The sequence below is a fragment of the Clytia hemisphaerica genome, unplaced genomic scaffold (genome assembly GCF_902728285.1).
Source record: "Clytia hemisphaerica strain Z4C2 unplaced genomic scaffold, Clytia hemisphaerica genome assembly, whole genome shotgun sequence".
Classification (NCBI taxonomy): Eukaryota; Metazoa; Cnidaria; class Hydrozoa; order Leptothecata; family Clytiidae; genus Clytia; species Clytia hemisphaerica.
The window spans coordinates 42,157-64,898 of NW_027103485.1; the positions used below are offsets into that span (position 1 = coordinate 42,157).

At 36.1% G+C, this 22,742-nt stretch overlaps 1 protein-coding gene across 1 annotated transcript; it reads right to left on the bottom strand.

Annotated features, from left to right (window-relative positions):
- Window positions 1-4,381: 4,381 nt before the first annotated feature.
- Window positions 4,382-22,485, bottom strand: LOC136798603 (pleckstrin homology domain-containing family M member 2-like; the record flags this gene model as incomplete). The annotated part of the gene is given in 23 exon segments (XM_067055238.1): window positions 4,382-5,126; window positions 5,346-5,471; window positions 5,870-5,986; window positions 7,051-7,125; window positions 7,755-7,859; window positions 8,222-8,279; window positions 8,542-8,604; window positions 9,303-9,384; window positions 9,964-10,039; window positions 10,548-10,692; window positions 11,015-11,097; window positions 11,795-11,859; window positions 12,116-12,209; window positions 12,530-12,599; window positions 14,196-14,265; window positions 14,682-14,810; window positions 15,298-15,567; window positions 16,124-16,201; window positions 16,362-16,446; window positions 16,877-17,050; window positions 17,381-17,574; window positions 18,234-18,417; window positions 22,423-22,485. Coding segments are annotated over 23 exon segments (2,535 nt in total), but the record flags the coding sequence as incomplete, so codon positions are not given.
- Between the last annotated feature and the right edge of the window lie 257 nt (window positions 22,486-22,742).

Sequence of the window (22,742 nt, forward strand, 5' to 3'; positions counted from 1 at the left end):
TTAAAGAAATATAAATTGTGATTCAAGAAGAGGAAGCTGTACAAAATGAAGCTGCTTTGGATTTTAATGTTCCTTTGTGGTGGAAGTAATACCATATCAGCTGGAATTCCAAATGCATGTCGTCATCATCTTGATTGGGCTTTTCATACTGGTAAAACTACCAGTCCACAAGAATACACTGGTATGCAGAAAAAATGTGGAGTCACATTACAACAAGCTAATTACCAGGATTTCCAGCGATTGTTCAAATGTGAAAACATCCATAAGCAGTATTGCAATGATCAAGGTTTGACATTCCCAACAACCTGCTCAGCACCACCATGCGACAAATGCACGGTTAATGTCAACACTGTTCCACCAGCATGTAAACATCATATCGACTGGGCCTTCAACATTGGCAAAGTATCAAATCCACAGTGGTATCAAGATATGCCAGCAATCTGTGGAATATCATCAAATAAAGCCACTGTGGAAGATTTTCAACGTTACTTTAAATGTAAAAATCTTGTAGCAAATGATTGCCAGAAATTGCAATATCCACCAACATGCTCCAAACCACCTTGTAACGTTTGCCTTGACAGGAAATGTTGTGCCAAGGAATCTGAAGATGTCTATAACCCATCCGTGTGTCCTGGTGAAGCTCGCCCAGTTGGCTGCTGCATAGGCCTTCAAAGTACCTTTGTACCGGGACCTAATAATCATGTCTGCAAGCGAAAACCAGACCCCAAACCATGCACTGGGAAAATTTGCATCTCAGGGCGGAACATCATGGTGAATGGACAAATCTTTTATATGAAGGGCGTAAACTGGAACCCAGTCCCTAAAGGACGAACGCATCCTCCACGTGACCAAGATTTCCTTCATTACGCAAAGATTGATGCTCCTAAAATGAAGGAAGCTGGTATCAATGTTATCAGAAGTTATCCGACCATTACTTCCTCTCAAGTTCTTGACATCTTTCATAACAATGGCATTCTTGTTGTCAATCCGTTAAACCCATTAGACAGTACATCTAACATCCAACGAACTGTGAATTCCTTAAAAGGTCATATCACCATCTTGATGTGGGCACTAGGCAACGAATGGAATTACAATTCTTGCTACTCAAATATTGGTTTCCGTGGCTGCGCTCAAAAGATCCGAGAAGCAAGTAAAGCAATCAAGGCGGTTGACAATGAACACCCCGTGACCAGTATCTATGGTGAATTACCAGACAAGAATTTGGTGGATTCATTTCCCGATGTTGATGCATGGGGATTGAACGTTTACTCTGGTAAATCATTCGGCAGCCGTTTCATGCGTTGGTCAGGTATCTCCACCAAGCCAATGTATATGGCGGAATATGGGGCGGATTCTTGGAACGCCCGCATCAATGCTGTTGATGAAGATTCTCAAGCGGTGGCAACGAAAGCTCTTCTCGGTGAAATTAAAGCACAAAGTACAAGACAGGGTGGACCATGTACTGGAGGAATCATCTTCGAATGGGCTGATGAGTGGTGGAAATCAGGTAGCCCCTGGACCCATGATAAAGGAGGGATCGCACCAGGTGGTGGACCGTATCCTGATAAAACGTTTAATGAAGAATATTGGGGTTTGATGACGATTGATCGTATACCAAGAAAAGCGTTTTATGAATACAAAAATAATTGATAGACACAATTACATTACAAGTTTCATTTCATTTTTGCTTATCTTCTCTTTATGATATTGCGACTGAATTTGTGAATTTATTTCATCAATTTTAGACGAAAAAGTAATGTATTAGAAATTGTAAAAATCGCTCTTTCTCATTTTAAGAGTTCGACATGCTGATAAATAACGAGATTGCTCACGGGAATTTCTAACCCGCGCGAGCAAACCCGCACCTGTCAATCATTTTTTACACCTGTCAATCATTTTTATCTGCTTTTCTTTTCACTTGTGGTTTCGAAAAAAGTGTTTGTAAGATAATAAAAAAAGACGAAAGTCGATTTTTATGCATTTTTTTTAGTTCAAAGTTTTGGAATACTGGATTTTCAAGAGAAGGGAAAGTCATAACTCTTGACTCTTGACTCTCCACCCACTCACCAACCTGATCCATTTTGAAATACTGTACTTGGAGTCAAACTGCACTGAGGTGACACTACTTATAAAATTTTTGTTTCTTAAAAATATAACGGGAATTTCCAAAAATATCAATAAGACCTCATAAAACCAGAAAAAGGTTGGTCAATGCTGACAAGATAACACAAACTTCAACGCACCGTATAGGATTCGAACTCTCAAAAATAACATACCAACCCACCGCCTTACCCACTCGGCCACTCAAGATGTAGAGAATGTAGAATAATAATAAAAGATACCATATCTTTATTTGTGCCATGACCTGTATAACTTTATTTACCCGTCAAGGTATTAACTTCTTGTTCTTAAACAAATGATTTTAGATCATTTCCAACATGCGGGCGGGAGCCGATGGCCGATTCTGAGGGGATTTACAGGACTCTTTAGTGGGACTGCTGCAAACGGGCTGTAAACCCTGCTATTTGGGGGGCTAGGACACTCTCCGATCTCCTTAAAATCTCAAAAGACTGAGGAGAGGAGCTTTTTCTTGCATACAGTACCCATATACAGCAGACAGAATTCACAGAGCGTACACGCGCGGGCGATTAAACACGATCGCGCGGAATGCGGGTCAAAAAATTCCCGTGAGCAATCTCGTTATTTATCAAAAAGTAGAGTTCGTACATCTCCGCCATTTTGAACACGTTTCAAGGTCTGTCTTTTGAGCCTAGTTTAAAAATAAAAGTCATACTTTGCGTCCGAAGCAATATTTCAGATTTTGAATCATTTTGAGCTTTCTAAGGGGTTTGATAGTCCAAATTTTATAAATATCTTTATTTTCATTATCTAGTTTTCATGATTTTTCAGATAAATCAGTTCGAAATTCATTTTTGTCTCTTCTAAAAATTTCTTTTGCTTTATACATAAAATTCGGGCTTAAAACTAACCGAATTTTTCTACGCAGTATGGTCTATTTGTAATATTTTCAATATCGAGGGAATTTGTGTCAAAACACTTGAAATGCTTGAAAATCATCAACATATAACTCACCAAGAAAGGCAGTGGTTTTCGGTAGGTTTTCGTTGAAATTTGCTTGCTCAACATTATTTCGGCAATGCGTTGAAGAAAAGAAAATTGAAATGACAAACGATTGAAAAAAAAAGAAAAAGTCACAGACCTGCTGGGATATTTTCAGCAAGTGGGGGTAAAAGAATTGACTGAAACTTGATGGGGACTGATATTACCATGTTTTTATGGCTGGGGATTTAAATTCCTTTGTTTTTAAGTAAAAAAATTCAGTGAGGATGGACAACATTTTGCAGTAAGTCTATTTGATTATTATCAGTGGGGACAAAAATTGGAGTATAATTTTCCACCGGGGACGATATGTTGACCACTTTTTCCAGTGGGAAGGGTTGCCACCGGGACTGTGAGAAGGGGTGTATAAATAGTACCGATACGGTAAATATAGGTAAAACAGTTACGGATTAAGAATGAAATTTAAATTCTTAATAATCTTACGTGTCATATGAATCAATATAAATATGTTACAATTTCTTAAGGTTACCCTAGCTAAAAATATGTGTATTAAAATGCATTTTATAAAGGTATATGAAAATATAGTAATCTTACTTACAAACTTCAACTGTGCTTATTTCAATATTATGATATGTATAGAAAGTGAAGAACATAAAGGAACATTATAAAATTATCATATTTAAAAAGATTGTTCGAAAAATGCCAACATAATTTATCTCACATCTGCCCTGAATTTTATTAGCCTATCGGCTAAAACTTAGTCGGCCTTAATTATTAGTCGGCCCTAATGTTAGTCGCCTCGTCAAAATTTAGTCACTAAGGGCCGACTAATAACTAAGACCGACTAAAAACTTGAGCCATTTCTAAATTTGCTCCAAAGTTATACCGATATGAAAAGTGGATTAAGGAAAGCTAAATTATAAAGTTTTAATTTGGCCCAAATTTTTAGTCGGCTCAAATTTTAGTCACCAAGCCAAAATTTAGTCGACTAAGTTTTGGCCTATAAGGTATCACATTTCACTCACTGCATAATGCTAAAAAAGTAGCTAACAATAAGATAGACGATAATATACACAGTCCTTTGGGCAAAACATTCGACTTAATCACAGTGTGAAACCACATTAAAACGCCCATCGACAACGATAAACCACTTAGAGCACACAGAAGCAGAATATCGTATCGAAGTTGTCGATTTGCACCGCACTTTTTGGTACAGAACAAACATCCTGTTCACGACAGGTAGCAAATAAATCAAGTCAAGAAAACGTGATGGCGGACAGAAAAGCGAGAGTAAGCAAAAGGAGATTAGGAAATCAAGTCTTATATCGCTGTAATAATACATAAAGTTGCCTTCAGTACAATCAATATGACTATAAATATTTATAGTCTCAACGAAATAACCATCACGTTCATCTTACTGATATACTTCCGCAGAGTCTGTCATGAAAGCCACAGATCACGTGTTGCGAGATACCAACTGAGAAGTCATAAATGTCACCAATATTTTCAAACCATATATCAGTGTCATTAATTAGGAAGAAAAAACCTTGGTCACAGTCATGTCTATTGATTGATACCACCACCCTGTTTTGATATCATATATCAAAGTTAACACACATTAAACAAGTTCAGTTCTGGCAACCCGAACTCAATAAACACTTCCTCTCAATCTTCACAAGATCCGATTCAACAGAAGAAACAAGGTCAAAACTTCTTGCTTTCAATGCCAATCCCAGATGAATGCTTTCTTAGAATTTCTTCTATTCACAGAGAAAAGTATTGGATCAGGTATCTCAAAGTCGAAAATGGTATTCTACCTTTCAAAATCTCTTTCTTGCTACATCAGGTAGCTCTTTGACTTCAATCTTTCAAGGTCAAAAATGGTATTCCATCTCTTTCTTGCTGCATTCCATCCTTTAATTGCTGATTAATTCATACAGCGCTTCTTTCCCAATCTCTCCATGTTGTTTGCCTTTGTCATTCAAAACATGATGTATTGTACTCTTCAATTTCGGATCGTTAAGCAAGACAAATTGTAAGGGGACCTGGAGGAAAAGAACTTTCAAGTTAGACAATGGTTTTGGTACCATTAGATAGGTATCTTTATACTCTTTCTAAAAGCATACTGTTTATGTCCTTTTGAATCAAGTGGTCAGGAGTTAAAGCCCTAAGTTTGGGATTCGGTATATTGGCAAATTTAGAACGTGTATACACGTCATTCGGGTTTGAAGGGTGAAGAAGTACGTTTTTGGTTTGTTTTTTACCTGGTATAATAACTGCCAGCAACCAAAGAGACGTTGTTCGAACTTTCCCACTTCATATTCGGATTGGAAATCGATCAACCAGATTGTTTTATCCGTTGAATTTGAATCCAAATTGTGATCGATCGACTGAAACGAAGATGAATAGGTAATGCGGTAATAAATATGAGGTAATCTTTACTTTACAATGGAAGAATTTCTCGACTTTATTTCTATTCTATCGCCCTTCACACAACTTCTTTAATCGGATCAATTTTATTGAGATTTATTTTCACGTTTTACACAAATTTATGCCTTTTTTTACTTAAGTTATTAATTCCACGCGAAATTTTCAAGTCTTTTTTTGACCGAAAAATTAGCGTTTCAGGGCCATTTTTAACTGAGTTTTGGTTGATTCGCAAAATTAAATCCAGAAATTCTCGCGATTTTTTCGGCTCGCGAACTGAAATCTTGCAGCTTGCTAATTAGATTAACAAATCATCAAAATTTCAATAATAAAGTAAAAGTTTGGTGATGACGAGTCTTACCAACGCACAAAATGTTCGACATTGATTATCGACACAAACTTGAGTGATGTCATGTACAGGACACGAATCTTCTAAAACCAATCTACCAGAACGAGGGTCTTGGTTGAACAAATAAATCTTGAATAAGAAAGAAGATCAAATATAATTAAAGGTTTTGCTTTAAGAGTGATGTCGTTTGCTTACTCATCAATCTTAATTTATATTAGGGGGAAATTTGTAAAATCGCTCGACTTTTTTAGTCAAAGCACTTGTTATACATTTTTGAAAAGATAAGGGGTAGGGGAATCAAAATAACATAGGTTCCAATTTTTTCGGACAAAAAGTTAGGTCAAAATTTAATGAAAAATTTTAGCTTGAGAAAAGAGAGATCTGTTGTATATTTTTGAAAAGCTCTAAAAAAATTAAGATTAGAGATATATTGCAAGTATATATGATTTCTCTACCTAACTCGAGGTATTGAGCTTCAAAAAGTGCAAAAAGTGGACAAAATAGCTGTTTCTGGCTGAAAAACACTATTTTTAGAGGTTAATATCTATACCTATAGGGTTCTTTCGGCTATAGATATGTACTTGAGAATCCGTGAAACTGGTGAAACATTTTAAGAGAAGAATATCCGGCTAAAAAAGTTTGTCGCTAATTATCCGTTAAATACTTAGAAAAGTTCGTCATTTTCAGTCCATGATATATTGCAAACTTGCCGTCCGTGTGGTGCATATCATGAATAGGTCTGTCCTGATATGAAACATGTGTAATGAAACGGGAACATTTTTATCGCCAAAGGTAAAAAAATGTCCAAATAAGGATAAGAATATAGCCTGGAAGCCAGTAAGCCCCTTCCAAATCAAAATGCCTAATAAAATAAAGTGGGAATGCTGAAATCACTCGAGTTTTAAATTTTGAAAAACGTCGAAACACACCCAGAAATGTCAAACTGCCTGTTCCTAGCTGACATAAATTTCACCCACGAAACAAAAAACTATGTGGAGGTTCAAACGGGAAATATTTTGAAAACTTTGAGTTGTTACTAAACCATCCTGTACATATTCTTTCTACCATTTCTTAGAAAAATGGATGATCGTGGGTGAGAATGACTTCACACGGAATCGGTCAATACACATTTTGAACATGACTGTTGATGGTAAGCTCACGGGGAGTAGTTACCAAGGGTTACCAAGGGTTACCTTGTTTTGAGTTAACACCATTCCACAAGCGATTAATGCGCCTGGTTCTTCTATAACGCCTCCTTCGCGAATTTTCTAAAAATGAGAATAAGTACTGTAAAAAGTGTGTTGTAACTTATTTCTGAATGAAGAACTATAACTCTGAGTTTTAACATTAGCCTTACGGCGAACTTAGGATCTCAAGATCAAAAAGCTCAAAAATGTTCCAATAAGGCTGAGAATATAGCCTGGAAGACAAACTAAAGTCGAAAAATCCAATGAAATAAAGTGGAAATAAAATCACCATTCTCGCCTGAATTTCAAATTCTGAAATACGACGTGACTCTATGTTTTATACGAGTGAACGAAACTTTAAGTTTTTTTTTAACATTTTGATGTTTTGGAAAATACATATTTATAAAGCACTTCAACTGCAATGTGCACTCTTTGAATTGTTTGCTGTATGTACAATTGTTATCAATTCACCCAAATTCTCAAAATATATTGACGTTGATTTTAGTCTGAGTATCATTGTGTCATTGAACAAGGCGCTTTTTTAAGAAAAATAAGGGGAAAATCTAGGGTCGCTTTTGGCAAAAAAATTCAGTCCCGACATAGATTCAACTTCTTCCAATCTAAGTAGCATGTTCCTATCAGCCCTCAAGTTGATATTACACAAGAAAATGTTTAACAATCATAAATTGAATTCAAGTATTTTGACATACAGCATCGGCGACAGCTTGACAAATATTCATCAACCAATCATCGGCTTCGTCGTGATCGGCGATCGCTAATTCCAATATCGTGCTCGATCCGTCTACACCTATGATCTGCGTGAAACAAGAAACAAAAACGGGGGATAATTAGTTTCGATAAGTTATAAAAAGGTTTCACAAATAAATATTACCTTTACTCTTCATTGTTTAAAGCCGGTCTCCATTTTCGCGCGAAATGGCCGACAGTTTTTTTCTCAACCTTTTTTGCCTGAAGAAAAGATTACGCCATAAAAAAGGTTTCGCACGAACAAAAAAAAAAGGTAAAGGAAGTTCTAATTTTTTCATCCGTTACGTCAATTTCAACCAATGGAATTGCTTCATTTTTCAACTGACCAATGACATTACAAAAACGTCAAAAAGTTTTCGCTCGTGTCGTGCGAAAGTGGAGACCGGCTTTCAGTATGTACGAATGTTACCTTTAAGATGTTTAGATTATCCTCTCGTCCACTGTTGATACAACCACCACATTGCGTGCTAACAAAAAAAATATTGATTGGAGTATTTTAGGTAATACCCATTGAATTGGTTATTGTATTTCACTATTAATGATGAAAAGGTTGTCAGTACAAAACAAAGATATTGCTCATATGATTCTTTTGAAAGCAGCCAAGCTGCGAATTACTCCCTCAACAGTACGAAAATGTGATTTATCTACGACAAGGTACTAAAGGCTACAATAAAATTCAACGTGTTTAAAAAAAATCAAAAGAACCAATAGAACAGGGTTGATAATTACCTGAGGTCGTATTTTTGCTTCAAATCTGTCCGTTTTGCGTTATATTGGTACAAATAATGACCCCTAAGAAATGAAAGAAAATATTTTCAGTATTCAGAAATACTCGAAATTACGTCACGAGCAACGGTTACCTCACTTTCAAATTTTTTACTTTGGTAGTTGATTCCCAGAGAGTTTATAAAAAGTTCACTTTATTTATAAAAGTAACACTTAAAGAATCGAGGAATCACCTTGGCAATGGTTGGAAACGAGGCAGTCGTTGCACTCACAATAATTTATGAAAAGACCTATTGAAAACAGTTTATTAGTGAAATTTTTCGCTTTCTTACGGGACAACCTTTGAGGTCTATACAACCTTAATTATAGTCTAGCAAGCTAGACGACTAATTCAGACATAGTAGAAATAAAGCAAAAAGTAATAGAGGGAACAAATTTTTGTTTTACAAACTAAGTCCCGTAATTCAATAAACGTATTATCATATAACGCCTATACTACTGTATTACACGCTTTATAAACGGCTCCAGTCTACCTTAATTAGAGCATGAATATAATTAGAGGAAAATTTTTTTGAGTCGCTAAAATACGCGGAAGCCACAGTCTCTTTCTCAGATTCTTAGGGTACAAAGGCTTTAAGGTAAAGTTGTTGGTATTAGTTTAGTAAGCTAACTTTTTCTAAAACTTTCTTCACAATTTCTAGAGAAAATTTTCCCTTTTGAAGGACTTTAATAGTTACCACTACCATCATAAATACGAAGCATACCTTAATGCGAAGAAAGCTCTCTCCCAATAATTGATCAAACCAAAATTGGAATGACGATACAACATTTCTCCTGCTTTTACAACTGAAAGAAAGAGACAGTTTCAGGTAAAATAAAACGAAAGCAAATCTGAAAAAAACATGGTTTTTGAGTGCAATTTTCCATTGAATTTCAAATGGGGATTGAATCAAAGTTTAGTTCCTAATGCGGCTGAAATTGCAAGGCAATTTTCCCAGCAGGGACGAAATTTTGGCCATTTTTTCAGTGGGGCTTTCCCAGCGGGTGTGGATACAGGGGTGTGCCAATGGGTCTTTGCACTTATACCAGTTGCGGTTTTGTAGAGGTTTGCGATTCAGACTATGCTTTTAATGGAATGAAAATTTTACGGGAATTGAAATTCGAAGATTTTACGAATTCGAATGTCATCTTCAAAATTAATTAACAGCAGAACTTTGAAAAGAGTTTAGAAAAGCATGAAAATTGCTTGCAGTACAGTAGCAACATGATATCTTTCAAACGGACGGCACACAGCATCTGCATATTTCGTTTTAGTGAAGGCAGCCTTATTCAAAGATTTTAACAGCTCCTTCTACCACATTGGAACACTATTTTTGATAGCCTCTATTTGGAACTGTTCTAATTTTTACAATTTGTTGAGATAACCTTTCTTCTTTTGTTTAGCATCAGGTGAAGCGATGGACGAAAAATATACCAACGAGAAATGCAGAATCTCTGGCTCCTAAGATATTGAAAGGAAAAGTTTATCAGCTGCTGAAATGGATGGCAGTTACTGCAGCGAGAAGGGTGACTTACACAGTTTTTCTCCAGTCTGATGCTTGTAACCTTTATTATAAACAAAAAATTCTTTTGATATGGGATTAGCCAATCAGATTTTTTTGTCAATTAAGCATGACAAGTGAAAACCTTTGTAGTATTGGAAAGCATATGATGTCAGGAGCATTGGTGCAAAAAAACAGCTTTTGAAATTAAACATTTCTCGAGCAATCTGCCTTTATGCTGGCATAGGAAGATTTCAATATTTACGAAACGGCCGACATTTTGATTTTTCTCGGGTTACAAACATTAGATGTCATTGAAAAAGAATGGAACAATAGAGAAAACAAAAGAAAACATGAATTTAAATTTTTCGCAAGTCAACCTTCTCTCGTGGAAGCCTAAATTAAAAAGATGCAACCACTGCACTCGCAATGGAAACCAACCAGGTGAAAAAATGATAAATTTCAAACCTCTACTTGTGTATGACAGATCAACCAATCTTGAATGACCAAATCAAGTTCGTTATAGGTATTGGATGCCATTGGCTCGTTTCCATCACCAGAGGCAACACCTTGACTTGATTTGATGGTAGCTTTGATCGTTGATATAATGGCTCTAAAGAAAATAATTGATCAATATGATTTACATTGTAGCGATTAAGTTTTGGTTATCTAGATCCATATATCGATCGAATTTTGTAAACTTCAAGTTCTAAAAGTATTTTATTAAGGATTGGAGAACAAGGCATATTTGCTTTGTTTTTTTTACTGAAAGAAACGAGTAAAAAGTCCTCGAAACACGTCATTACAGAATTAAGAATTAACACGTTTAAATCTCTAAGGGCTTTTTAAAATTTGATTTCACACATCAGGAAAGAAAAAGGGTACTAGACGATTCAAAAATAGTTTTGGACAAAGGGATTTCACTATCACCTTACCTTGAGTTGATTTCATCTCCAGTAGAAAGCCTTAAGCATCCTTGGTCGTGAAAGATGAAGATCTCTTGGAAATTCAAACCAGTCTGAAAATTGACAAGCGAAAGTTAATCATTATCATTAACCAAAAGATTTATTTTCAAACATATCCCGATGAAACTAGACCAGATAGAACCGTTCGACAGCCTTTCACTAGATCGAACATTTTAAGTGTTCTATCAACAAAATGAACGATGAATTTAGGTTTCTGCTTATCCTCTAGCAAAAAGAGTTTCTTATAGAGGCTGCTTAATACTCGGAAGATCCTCTCGGCGAACAACCTATTTTAGCTGGTGAGTGCTTATGATGATAAATTTGGAGAAGTATTCTCCCCATTATGAAGTAGAATAGCTCTATATAGGAAGTATATCTATAGAGGTCTGCAATTCAAACTACGATGAATTATTCTCAACAAAAAATTGTTCTCATCGAAAAATCAATTATCTGAAATAGAACAGAGCCATTCGTCTACGTCCCTTGAAAAGTGACCACTAAACATTTCAAGAATATTCCCCCTAACTTTTGATTTTCTTACTGCCACATAATTTGGCAGCCTGTTTTCAAAAAAGGACACTGTAAAAAGTGATAATACAACGGAATCTCCGTAATTGGAACAAGCACCTGCAAGCACGGGGAACACAAATTTGCTCGATTTATGGAAACTTCGAGCTCCGGAGTAAGGTTTATAAAGGCATTGTTAACAGAAGGGACGAGAAATTAAAGAAACTCTATTGTAATACTAACCTGAACTTTATTGATTGAGTCGATGTTGACAGAGAGCATGTTAAGAAATCCTGTCTGTACCGTGGCTGAAATTGAATTTGAATTTTCATGAATAGGATTTAAAAGTTCAGGCATAATGAAATGAAGACAATTCATGGTATTCGTACAAGACTATTCATTTGTACTGTGGTGAGGAGAACACAACAAACGTTTATGCTGAAACTTTAATGTTCAAGTACCTTAATCCAATTTTACTTTTATTTTCGCATTGAAATAGTCGGAGGATCGTGTATCTACAATTAACATCAGCCAAAAATTAAATCACTATTAATTAAATCATACCACGCTGTTTCAGCAAATATATTGCAAAATTCGAGATCAACAAATAGAATGGGGCGCCATATCCTGACAAATGACCGACATAAACTTTGAAAGCCTGAAAATAAAATGAGTCAGGCAAAATATTACAAAGGTTGAACTTGGATCACATAGACTAGACAGCAACACTCGTTCAGCTCTTTAAACCTTGTAAAGATTATATTAAATGTTTTTTGAATTAGATGAGTTAGATCAGATTTCAAAAACAGTTATATCTTCAGAACTAAAAGCTGGTTCTTAGTTCCCTTGAAAGTCACTTTCTTTCTTTTAGAATCTTCGACTTGACTGAGTCGACAAAAAATGACTGAGTGGCTCGTTTCTATTACTAGAGGACGCCAAACGAAACTCAGAATGAATTATATAACAATTTATTGTTACCTTGATGAAACTTTCAGTTGGTTGTTGAAAGATATCAAGAGATATCAAAACTAACGTATTTTGGTCTATCCTAAATTGAAAAATAAACGATAGTGTTAATAAATATTCAAAGAATAAAAAAAATAAAAACTTAACCATGTTTGACGGCAAAGCTTTCTTCTAATGGCTTTCCTTTCGAAAACTGGGAGAGGATAACCTAGATTAAGGTTCGATAAAGAAAGATTCTGACATTCAGGAATATTCCAATGAATTTGAACTTTATACTAAAAGTCGTAAAGTGGCCGTAGCATGAATGGTAAAGCATCCAGCTACGGTGCACAAGGCTGTGAGTTCGACCCCCAGCAGGGTCACGTCAAATTGGTAATTGATGCCTCTCTGTTCAATGCTCAGCAACTAAAGAGTCTGATTAAGGGTAAGTGGAGAAACCCAGGGAAACGAGTGGGGCCCTCCCCTACCTCCGGGTAGAAAGCTACATAAAAGGGGGCCTCCGAGTCACCCTCGACTACGGTCGGAAACTTCATTATTTTAAAAACTGAACGGTTGTCGTCTGAAAAATGCACAAAGATGGCGGAAAAAATTCAAGAAAATAATCAAAAATCACCATCAATAAACGACTTTTGCAGCCCGTCAAAGTGCATCATAAATGAAGAAAACGCACTAAAAGATACCCTACAATGCAGGAAGTGCCACCGTTTAGTCCATTATCTTTGTACAGAACTGCCACTTTACCAGATCCAGATATGCTTGTCATACAAATCAAGAAGTTTCCAGTGTCAAAACTGTACCAAAATCGCGCCACAGGTAATGGAAAGGTATAATTCAAATGAAACATCAAAAATTGAAGGATTCAAAAACGAAATCAAAGCCTGTGAGAATATAATGAAAAGGCAGGACGAAGAAATAAACTATTTGAAAGCACAAGACGTCAATGTTATGGTCAACGAAATGAAAGAAACTATGGACACCAGAATAACCACGCTTGAAAAGAAGATTGAAAACATCATCGAAAAGAAAGAAGAGAAAAGACCACCAATGAGCTACGCTAAAATCACATCCAAACACATCGAGAAAAACATTGGAGATGTGATTCGAAAAGAAAAACAGGAGGAGCAGCTGATTCGATCTACAGCACGCAACCTAATTTTTCATGGGATTGATGAATCGACAGATGAAACTGAAGAAGAAACAAAAATCGAGGACGAAGAATTTATCCATGATAAAATTATTGGTCAGCGGCTCCATCTGAGGAATATAAAGATTACCGAGACGCAGCGGATCGGGAAATTTACGAAAGAAAGAGAAGATAAATCGAGATACCGACCAATTAAAGTCACATTTACGAACGAAGAGAACAAGAACACAGTGTTGCAAGCAATAACAAAAGAAAAACGCTTTCCTTACCGAGTGACAGAGGATTTGACCAAAAATGAAAGACAGATAATCAAAGAATGGTGTAAGGAAGCCGAAAAAATGAATGCTAAAATCAAGGAAGACAACACAAAATGGAAAGTCCGGGGGAGCCCGCGAAAAAAACTCTATTTCAAAAAGATCATTGTAAAAAGTACGAGCGGTTTATAGAGGCCCATGTGTCTTCACGGTGGCCTGCAAACCTGTAAAGCTTTATTATTATTATTATTAAAAAGATCATAAAGAATATCAAACTTACGTCACTTCTTCAAACAAACCAGTGGCATCATCCAAATTAGGTCTTCGCGGTAACGTTGGTAACAAGATACCTATAAGTGGCAAGAATGGTTACATAGCCTTAGAGGCTTGTGACTTTTTGACAGACTCAGTGGCTTGGCATTTAATCTCTTTTCAACATCAATACTGCCGGGACTATGCAACTAGAAACATTATTGAAATGGAAAGCTCATCCAAGTGCTCCTAATCTACTGGTCTAATCGTCAATTAAAAGTTAGCTTAGTGAGTGAAGAGATCTGAGTTATGCAGAAGTAAACTTGAAATTCGTATCATAATTGTAAAGGTGTATTTGCAATAAGCACAAAACCGCTATCTAATTCCAAAAATTTTAGTCTTTTTTGTTACCGCTGAATATTTTCAAATATATACTTTTTTAAAGAACAGTTTAGACCTGAAAGCCTAAAAATTTTGAAACATAAAGCAGCCGAAACGAATAGCTGAATCTAACCTGCTTTAGTGTCATATCTGGCATCATTCAGTTTATCGATGGACGTCTTGGAGATGGATTTGGTCATGGGTGAGTGGTTGCGGAGAAGTGATTCTTGTGAAATTTGCGGTGGTACTGGTAAAGGCGACGCTGGTGAAAAGAGAACAATCAATTTTACCCTTTGTTTTCATTTTCGGTCAATTACTGTAAGCACTAACTTTTTTTTTAAATGTATCTTAATTGCTATGTATAATTAATATATACTGAATGTTTCTATTTATGGCACCGTTTTCCATTGAAGCGGCCGTGTAAAAAATTTGGCCGATTTAAAAATTACCATAGACACAATATAAAAATTGAATGACAAATATTATTGTTCACTATTGGGACTGAAGATTATTTATCACCTTAAAAGCAAAGTAATTGTGACGGGAACTATTTTTTTCGAAGTCAAAACCCACGAATTACAAATTTAGTCATTTTTTATCAAAACATTTGAAAAATCCATAGGAAAATAAAAGAAATGTGTCAAAAATAAGGCAAAACCGCGAAAACTAATTCCCAACGAAATGCAATTCTTCGATTTTTTTTGACCGCTAAAATTAGTTCCCTTTAAGGTAATAAAATTGGTTCTTACGTTCAACATCATTTTCAGCCAATTGTCCTTGTTCATCTGTTGTCACTACACTCATACTCCTTGATGATCGATTTCCTGAGCCTCTTGATTCAATATCATCCCCGATTTCTTGATCCCGATCCGGATCGGGTGAATCGGGTGACCCTCTCCGACAAAACCGATCAAACGAATCAGCTCGGTAAAGCTCATAATCATCATCATTCTCTTCATAATGATGGTATATGGAGTTTGAGGGAGGTTGGGGCGAGAGACGACCGGGCTGATTCGATTCTGAATGGAATAGAGGATAAAAATTTTTTCAATAGCACAGTTACATTTCATCAAAAATAAGCTAATAGTGGCTAAAAAACTCTTGATAAGCTCCCATAGCTATGGCCAGAGAAATTTGGCGACGATAAATGACACATAAAAGAATGTAAAGAATGTATTTTGCAGATTTCGTAGAGGTCTTCTCAGGCAGCACCTATGATTGAAAAATAGCTAGGCTTTAAGAATACTTTGACAATTTTTTTTCTCACAATTCTAGTTCTTCTTACTGGTACTGCCAAATGTGCTAGATGATATCTCCGAGCTGTTTACATATTAAGCATGAGATTTGTAGTTTTTGGAACTTAAATTTCATGCTGTCAGAATTAACGACAGTTTCTTTCTTCTATAGTGGAGTTTCCATAACTCGAACACGCACAGGGAACCACAATCTGTTCGAGTTATGGAGTAAGGTTTATAAGACATTGTTAACTGAAGGGATCATAAAACTTGTTCGAGTTAAGGAGATATTCGAGTAATAGAGGTTCGAGTAGAGGAGACTCCACTGTTATATGCTTACCAGTCTTATCTTCCAGTTTCAATCGTACCATATCATTCGACGTGCCATCGATATTGTCCGAAATTGAAAATACTGCTTCTATAAAAAAGAAAAAACATTTAGACATTTAGAAGAAAGTTTTACTACATGTATTGCAATGATTATAACATAAAGCATCAACTTGAAGGTTTCAAGAGCTCATAAAAAGAAATGTAGTAAGGCTAAAACTTTAGCTTTAGTTTCTTTAGTTGGTTCATACTTTCAATTTCAGCGATGTCTTTTTCAGTTTTGGTTTCAGCAGTTTCGTCATAAGTTGCCAGGAACTCACGGTATTCAAAATCACCCTGAAAAATTGAAAAAAATAGGGTACATTTCATTAGCATGGTGACAATGTGGGGGGGGGCAGGGGCAGCGGCAACGGCCGTTTTTTCGGAGTACCGGAGTACCGAAAGACAGTTAGTTAGTTAGTTAGTTTTAGCTAAAAGGAGCAGAAATACCCGAAAAATTTTCGAATCTTTCTCACGGACGCCAAAGTTTCTAAATTTGCCTTCCCAGTTTGCCCATAGGTGGATTAACTAGATATGTAATAAACATTTCAGGCTAGAAATTCACAAAATATAAGAGCAACATAAAAATGTAATTTTGAAATCAGGTAGAAATTAAGATTAAGACATAGAGAGATGAGCTTGAAAATGCATACATGGACGAGACATTTTGGGTGGAATATAAACGAAATCGAGATTGAGAGGTTCCACACTTAAGAAGATATCTTACCGTTGAAAAACTCTTCATCATTGGATCTTGTGTTTTCAAAATGCCCGACGAAGGAGAGGTGAGCGTTGATTGGCTGTTCGATGGAGAGACGACTGGTGATTGGTTAGCTGGTGATCTTGTGGAAGGTGATTGGTTAGCTGGCGATTGTCTTGAAGGTGTTGAAGAAGACGAGCCCTGTTATAGAGAAAGATGACAGTTTAAATCTTCTAACGTTTATTAGTTCATTAATAAGCAATCTATCTTTATCAAGAGGGCATTTTCTTTTACGAAAAGGGCTAAAATTCGCGAAAATCACGAAAGTTTTTGCTGCGAAAGTTTGTACGCCAAGAGTGTTTGAAGGTACATGATCATGAAAACATTGAGAACTGTCTTTAAACACGATGCAGCTTCTAAAAAACCCCAATTGAAGCGGCTCGAAAGAGATTGTTTGCGAACTTTCACTAGTCTAGTTATATTGAAGTCAGCTGTCCTGAATTAATAGAGTTGACAGAGTTATTTAATTACCTGTTTGGGGATCGTTCCTCTGAGAACTTTATCAGGAAGAGAAGATGAAGGAGGAAGAGAAGATGGTGGAAGTACTTCTGGAAGATTCTTGGAGAAACTTTCTCTCGTTTTCTTCTTCTTCGTTTTCTTTTGAATGTGTGTCACCAAGTCGTCCGCTGGTTCGCTTACATCACTTCCAAGGCTTCGAGAATGTTCTGGATTAAGTAGAAAGCAATAGGATGGATGTTAATAAATTGTCTCATTTCAGAGCGACACTTGAAATAAAGGCAGAGTCGTGCATAAGGTATTCAGTTATCTCGATCGCTAATTCGAATATAAAATATTGTCTATAGTAGAGACGTACGGAATTATAGTGGGTGGGTGCTTCATAATTACTTTTCCTCGACGTGGACAGAAATTAAATCTAAATTATAGAACGATTCGAAGACTAGAAGTTGGAATGATGTAAATGCCAACTGTGTTAAGATTTCCCAGGGTTGCAAATCGAAGACAAAAGATATAATCTCAGAGTATTTCAAAACACCATGTAATCATTAATAAGAAGACCCTTTGAAAAACCCATTCATCATACGAAACGTGCCCTCCCATAACGAAAGTAATGTCACATAATTATATTATATTTCTTTACATACTAGATAGGCTAACTACTTATAGATTTCTCATGGAAGCGTGTCCAATTTTGAATTCGACTAGTCTGCCAAGTTATTTTCTATTTTTCCTTAGATTTTCGAACGTCAAATTTCAAAACATTCGAATCGCGCTGTTGACGTCCAGAAATAAAAACAAGATGGTCCAGTCAAGTAGTTAGAGCAGTGCAAAGGAAAATCCAAAAAAAGTTCCTCTAAAGCCTTACCTGTCACTAAATCAGGATATTTGCCTGAGCGGCGTCTACCTCCTTCGAGAAGTGTGATATCAGGTTGTTTCGGTTCTCTCTTGGTAGAAGTTTGTTGTGGTGGTGTCTTCTGTGGTTGTACTCTGATAATGACCTTTTCTTCTCTTAATACTGTATCGTGACCGTAATCCAGATATGGATCTTTCTGTGAAGGGAAAAGTGAAACAATAAGAGAAACATTACATATTATTGAGATAAATTTGTACTGCACTGCACTGCCGCTGACCGAGGTTCGCAGCAACATGATACACAGTGTAGTGATTGAAACAAATGTTAACGAAAATATATTTGTCCAATGAAATTCTTCTAAATCCAACTCTAACTAACTCTTCAATTTGTCAAGTTCTGTAGAAAAAAAAAAACTCTTCAAATTTGGCATTGAACTCCGACAAGATTTGTAAAAGCATTTTTAGATTAATTTATTTTGACATTAATTTACAAGTTCTAACCAAATCAATTTAAATGTCTGTACATTATTTTATTCTTCTTAAAGTATTTTAGCCTGACAGATCACTGAAATCAACAAACGAAATTTTTTGAACAGCCAGGAGGTATTATATTCTCATTTAGATATGGAAATGAGTTTCGATTGATCTTTTTTTTGACAACTACTTGGAAATTAATAACTGATGTTATAATCAAATTACACTCCAGTCCTTTTTACCTAAGAGGATTAGCTTGACTTTTAATAAAAAAGTCCTAGAGAAATTGATCACAATTCCAAGTCAATAACTTATTAATTAAAAATCTTTTTACAATAAACTGAAGTTCTCAATATGCATTTATTTCAATTTTTCAACCTCACAGTCATAAATACTAACTAGTTCTTGTCTTCAAGTCACCCACCGAATCCTATACTTTATTCTATTAAAAAAAGAACGTTCAGTAGTCACACTCCTGTATATTTAGAAGTAAGAATCTAATCCTGTTGTACAAAGTCCTCGATACCATATTCTAGGGTCAAAAATATTTGAATGGAGGGAAATAAATAAGGATGGGTCCGAAATTTTACCTCCTGATAAAAAGGTAATTTAGAAGCTAAAACAAGGCTATTTACAGAAATTCAGCTTGTGATAGCTGAAAATATTTCGAAAAACAAGTTGACTGACTGACCGTTGACCGTTGGACGTTCTTTCAAGAATAAGACGGAGAAGAAAAGTAAGCCTCCAGGTCTAGTTTCAGCAGTGGTGATAAACTAATCATTCAACTGATTAGAATAACCATTCACGTCATAAATAAATGAAAAGCTTTGGATTTCGATAAATGGAAAGGAAAGTAAAAATGAAATCTCGGTTACTCGATATCATAGACAAGTAGAGCTGATTTTTTTAGGATCAATTTATTCATTATCAAGTGAAAACTCTTTATATTTAAGAAAGAAGGTTGGCCGTTTGACGTTGTTTCAAAGGACTGACCAATACCAAAAGAAAACTAGGAAGAAAAGTAAGCATCCAGGTCTAGTTTAGTATGTAGTGGTGATAAACCATTCAAACCACTATAGGATAACCATGCACGTCATATAAAATAAACGAGAAAAACCTCTCGCACAAGCTTCCTGCAAACTAGGTCACATTTATGTAATATATATGGGACAAATTCAAATGCATTTCTCTGTCAAAAAGCAATTTCAAAATACGATATTGGCAAGATATTGTCTTGTTCTGCAACTCGGTGAAACTTGATACGTTTAAGAACAAATATAAGCGAGCACGTGTTTGTTCTTGACAATGTAATAGCAAATACTCTTGAGACTACATTTACATAACATAAAAAAGTCCAATGGAAAACAGATTTAGTTATGTAATGACAAGAATTACAATGATGACGTCACTTTTCAATATCAAACTGTGTATTAGACTTTGACCGGATTAATGTGCTTATAAACCTGGCAATGACTGGAAAAATGCCTTCTATTTTAATGGAGGATGAGTCTGGAATTTGCCCCACCAGATCTTGGCCCCATCAGATCTTGCAGAAATGAGCTTCAAGAAAAGACTCCGGGGGGGGGGGGGCACTGACCTTGACGACCGACGGGGACGTGCCGCTGGAGTTTCAAAAGTCGATCCTGTCAGAAATGAAATTTGATGAAAAATAGACCCTGTCAAAAGAAAAATTCGATGAAAAACCTACCCTGTCAGATTCTATGTTAAAAACCTACTCTTTATACACGTTTTTCGCGTTTTTCGTGAAGTATAACGTGATATCAACATTTCCAGGCTAAAAAACTACAGCATTGCATAAACATTAAACCTCAATACCTGGAAAACCGACCAAGAGAATCGACGACGAGAGTTATGAAATTACAAAGTAAACATATCTTTAATATTATTCAAAATCATCACTCTCTACTTCCACAAAATGTGTTTCAAAGCTAGAAAGGTCATACAATATTATAGATGTACAAGAACAAATAGAACGCTAGAATTTCAGATATCCGTTTCCAGGATTACCTAGACTGCTGGCATCCACTAACGGATTCGTGCTCCTTATATATACCTGGAGTTTTGTAGAGGTCTGCGATTCAGAATAAGGATTACCGTATGCCGTAGGATCACATTCCGATTCCCGCTCTAGCATTACTAGCGCTTTTCCGGGATCATTCCGCTAGTTTTGCAGGGCATACCGGCAGAAAAAAGTGAATTAATCCAAGCTGGCAAATCATAAAACGCAAAAAAGAAGTAATGTTTTGATTATTTTTATAATCGGCCAACTTGTTTTATTCTTTTCAACTAGTCGGAACTACAATCAGGGTCATAATATATTGGCACTTTTGGCTAATTTACAATTTTTCGAAAATTGAAGTTCGAGCGAGAATGTCAATTTTTAGGCCTTCAACTTGATTTCATCAAGTATTTCGATCTGGGAGGGATTTATGGGTTTCTAGGCTATATTTCAAGCCCTACTAGACCATTTTTGAACTTTTGGATCCTCAGATCCTAAGGTCCTAAGTCTTAAGGCTAGCGTTAAAACTCAGAGTTAAAACTCTACCCTTCGAACCTACTTTAGAGCACTTACAAATCGATTGTGGTTTCAAAACACCCCGGTGAATTTCCCTTTTGTGCCAAATATTTTGTCCCTGATTGTAACTATCCATCTGTTTTCAAGTGGCAAGTGGAATGTTATAGCAGGAATCGGAATCTTATGTGATCCTACGGTAAGGTTCTCAAAATCAGAACTGATGAAGTCTAGGTTGGAAAGGACTATTTTGCAAGTATAAGCTTTAAAACGACGCTTTTACAAAGAGGACGAGAGGATGTCAATGAGACTAATACAGAAGAGTCGAGAGTATTGTTCTGTTCTAAGCCTACAGCGGAATGTCTCAACGATATGGGAAGAAACAAAACATAAAGCCCGATGTCCACTTTCGTGCGAAGCGCGCGAAAGATTTTTTCTTAACCGTTTTTGTCTGAAGAAAAGATTACGTCATAAAAAAGTTTCGCGCGAACAAAAAAAAAGTTGAAGGAAGTTCAACTTTTTTCAACAGTTACGTCAATTTTGACCAATGGAATTGCTTCTTTTTTTAATCAACCAATGACGTTACAAATAACGTGAAAAGTTTCGCGCGCTTCGCGCGAAAGTGGACACCGGCCCTAACAGTTGAAATAAAAAATCTGAATCAAAATCTGGAAACAATGTTGTTAGTACCACTATTCAGCTGAACATTTATTCTAAATAGTTCAATAGAGGTATCTTTTAAATTAGCCTCGATCCCTTTAAGAGGGCGCAATGACGGGCGTGTGGTGCGAGACAACAGCAGCAAAGCGCCTGTGTTGGCCGTGCGATAAGTATTTGCAAAAAGCTGTTTACCCCTCGCAGGGGTCTGCTCACCGCCGTGTCAAAACGATTTGCAAAAGAACTCTACATGCAAAAACGGCAAAAACAGACCCTGTCAGACACACATCATGAAATTGCGCCCCTGTCAGATCAGGATTTTGCAATTTTAAATACCCTGTCAGTAATTCTGCAACACTGAAAAAGGTACCCTGACCAGCGGCACGTCCCCGTACCTATTTTTGCCTAAGTGCCCCCCCGGGAAAAGACTATTTTATATACTCGAAATAAATAGATTTTTTATCAATCATTAAACCCCTGCCTCAGTCTGGTGAAGTTTTGAAATCCACCAGATGATGAACTTTTGATAATAACTTACAATATCAATAGCAAACGTCAGTGCTTCTACGCCAGCGACCAAATTCAACAAAATTTCACATCTCTAGTAAAAAAAAAGAAAAAGATGCGTATTATCGATACGTCGTCACATGGAAGCGTTCAATAACGGAGCTTTCTGTCGTCGAAATCAAAGTATGATAAATTGGAAACATTACAATTTGATATTTTATAGATTGTTCATGCGCTAAAAGTTCAAAGGGCAACATGATAAAACGTATAGATTTTTGCCGTGAATATCTAACCTTCTTAGACTTTTGATAAGTAGGGTCGATTATGGAGCTTAAAAAAGGGCTTAGGTTG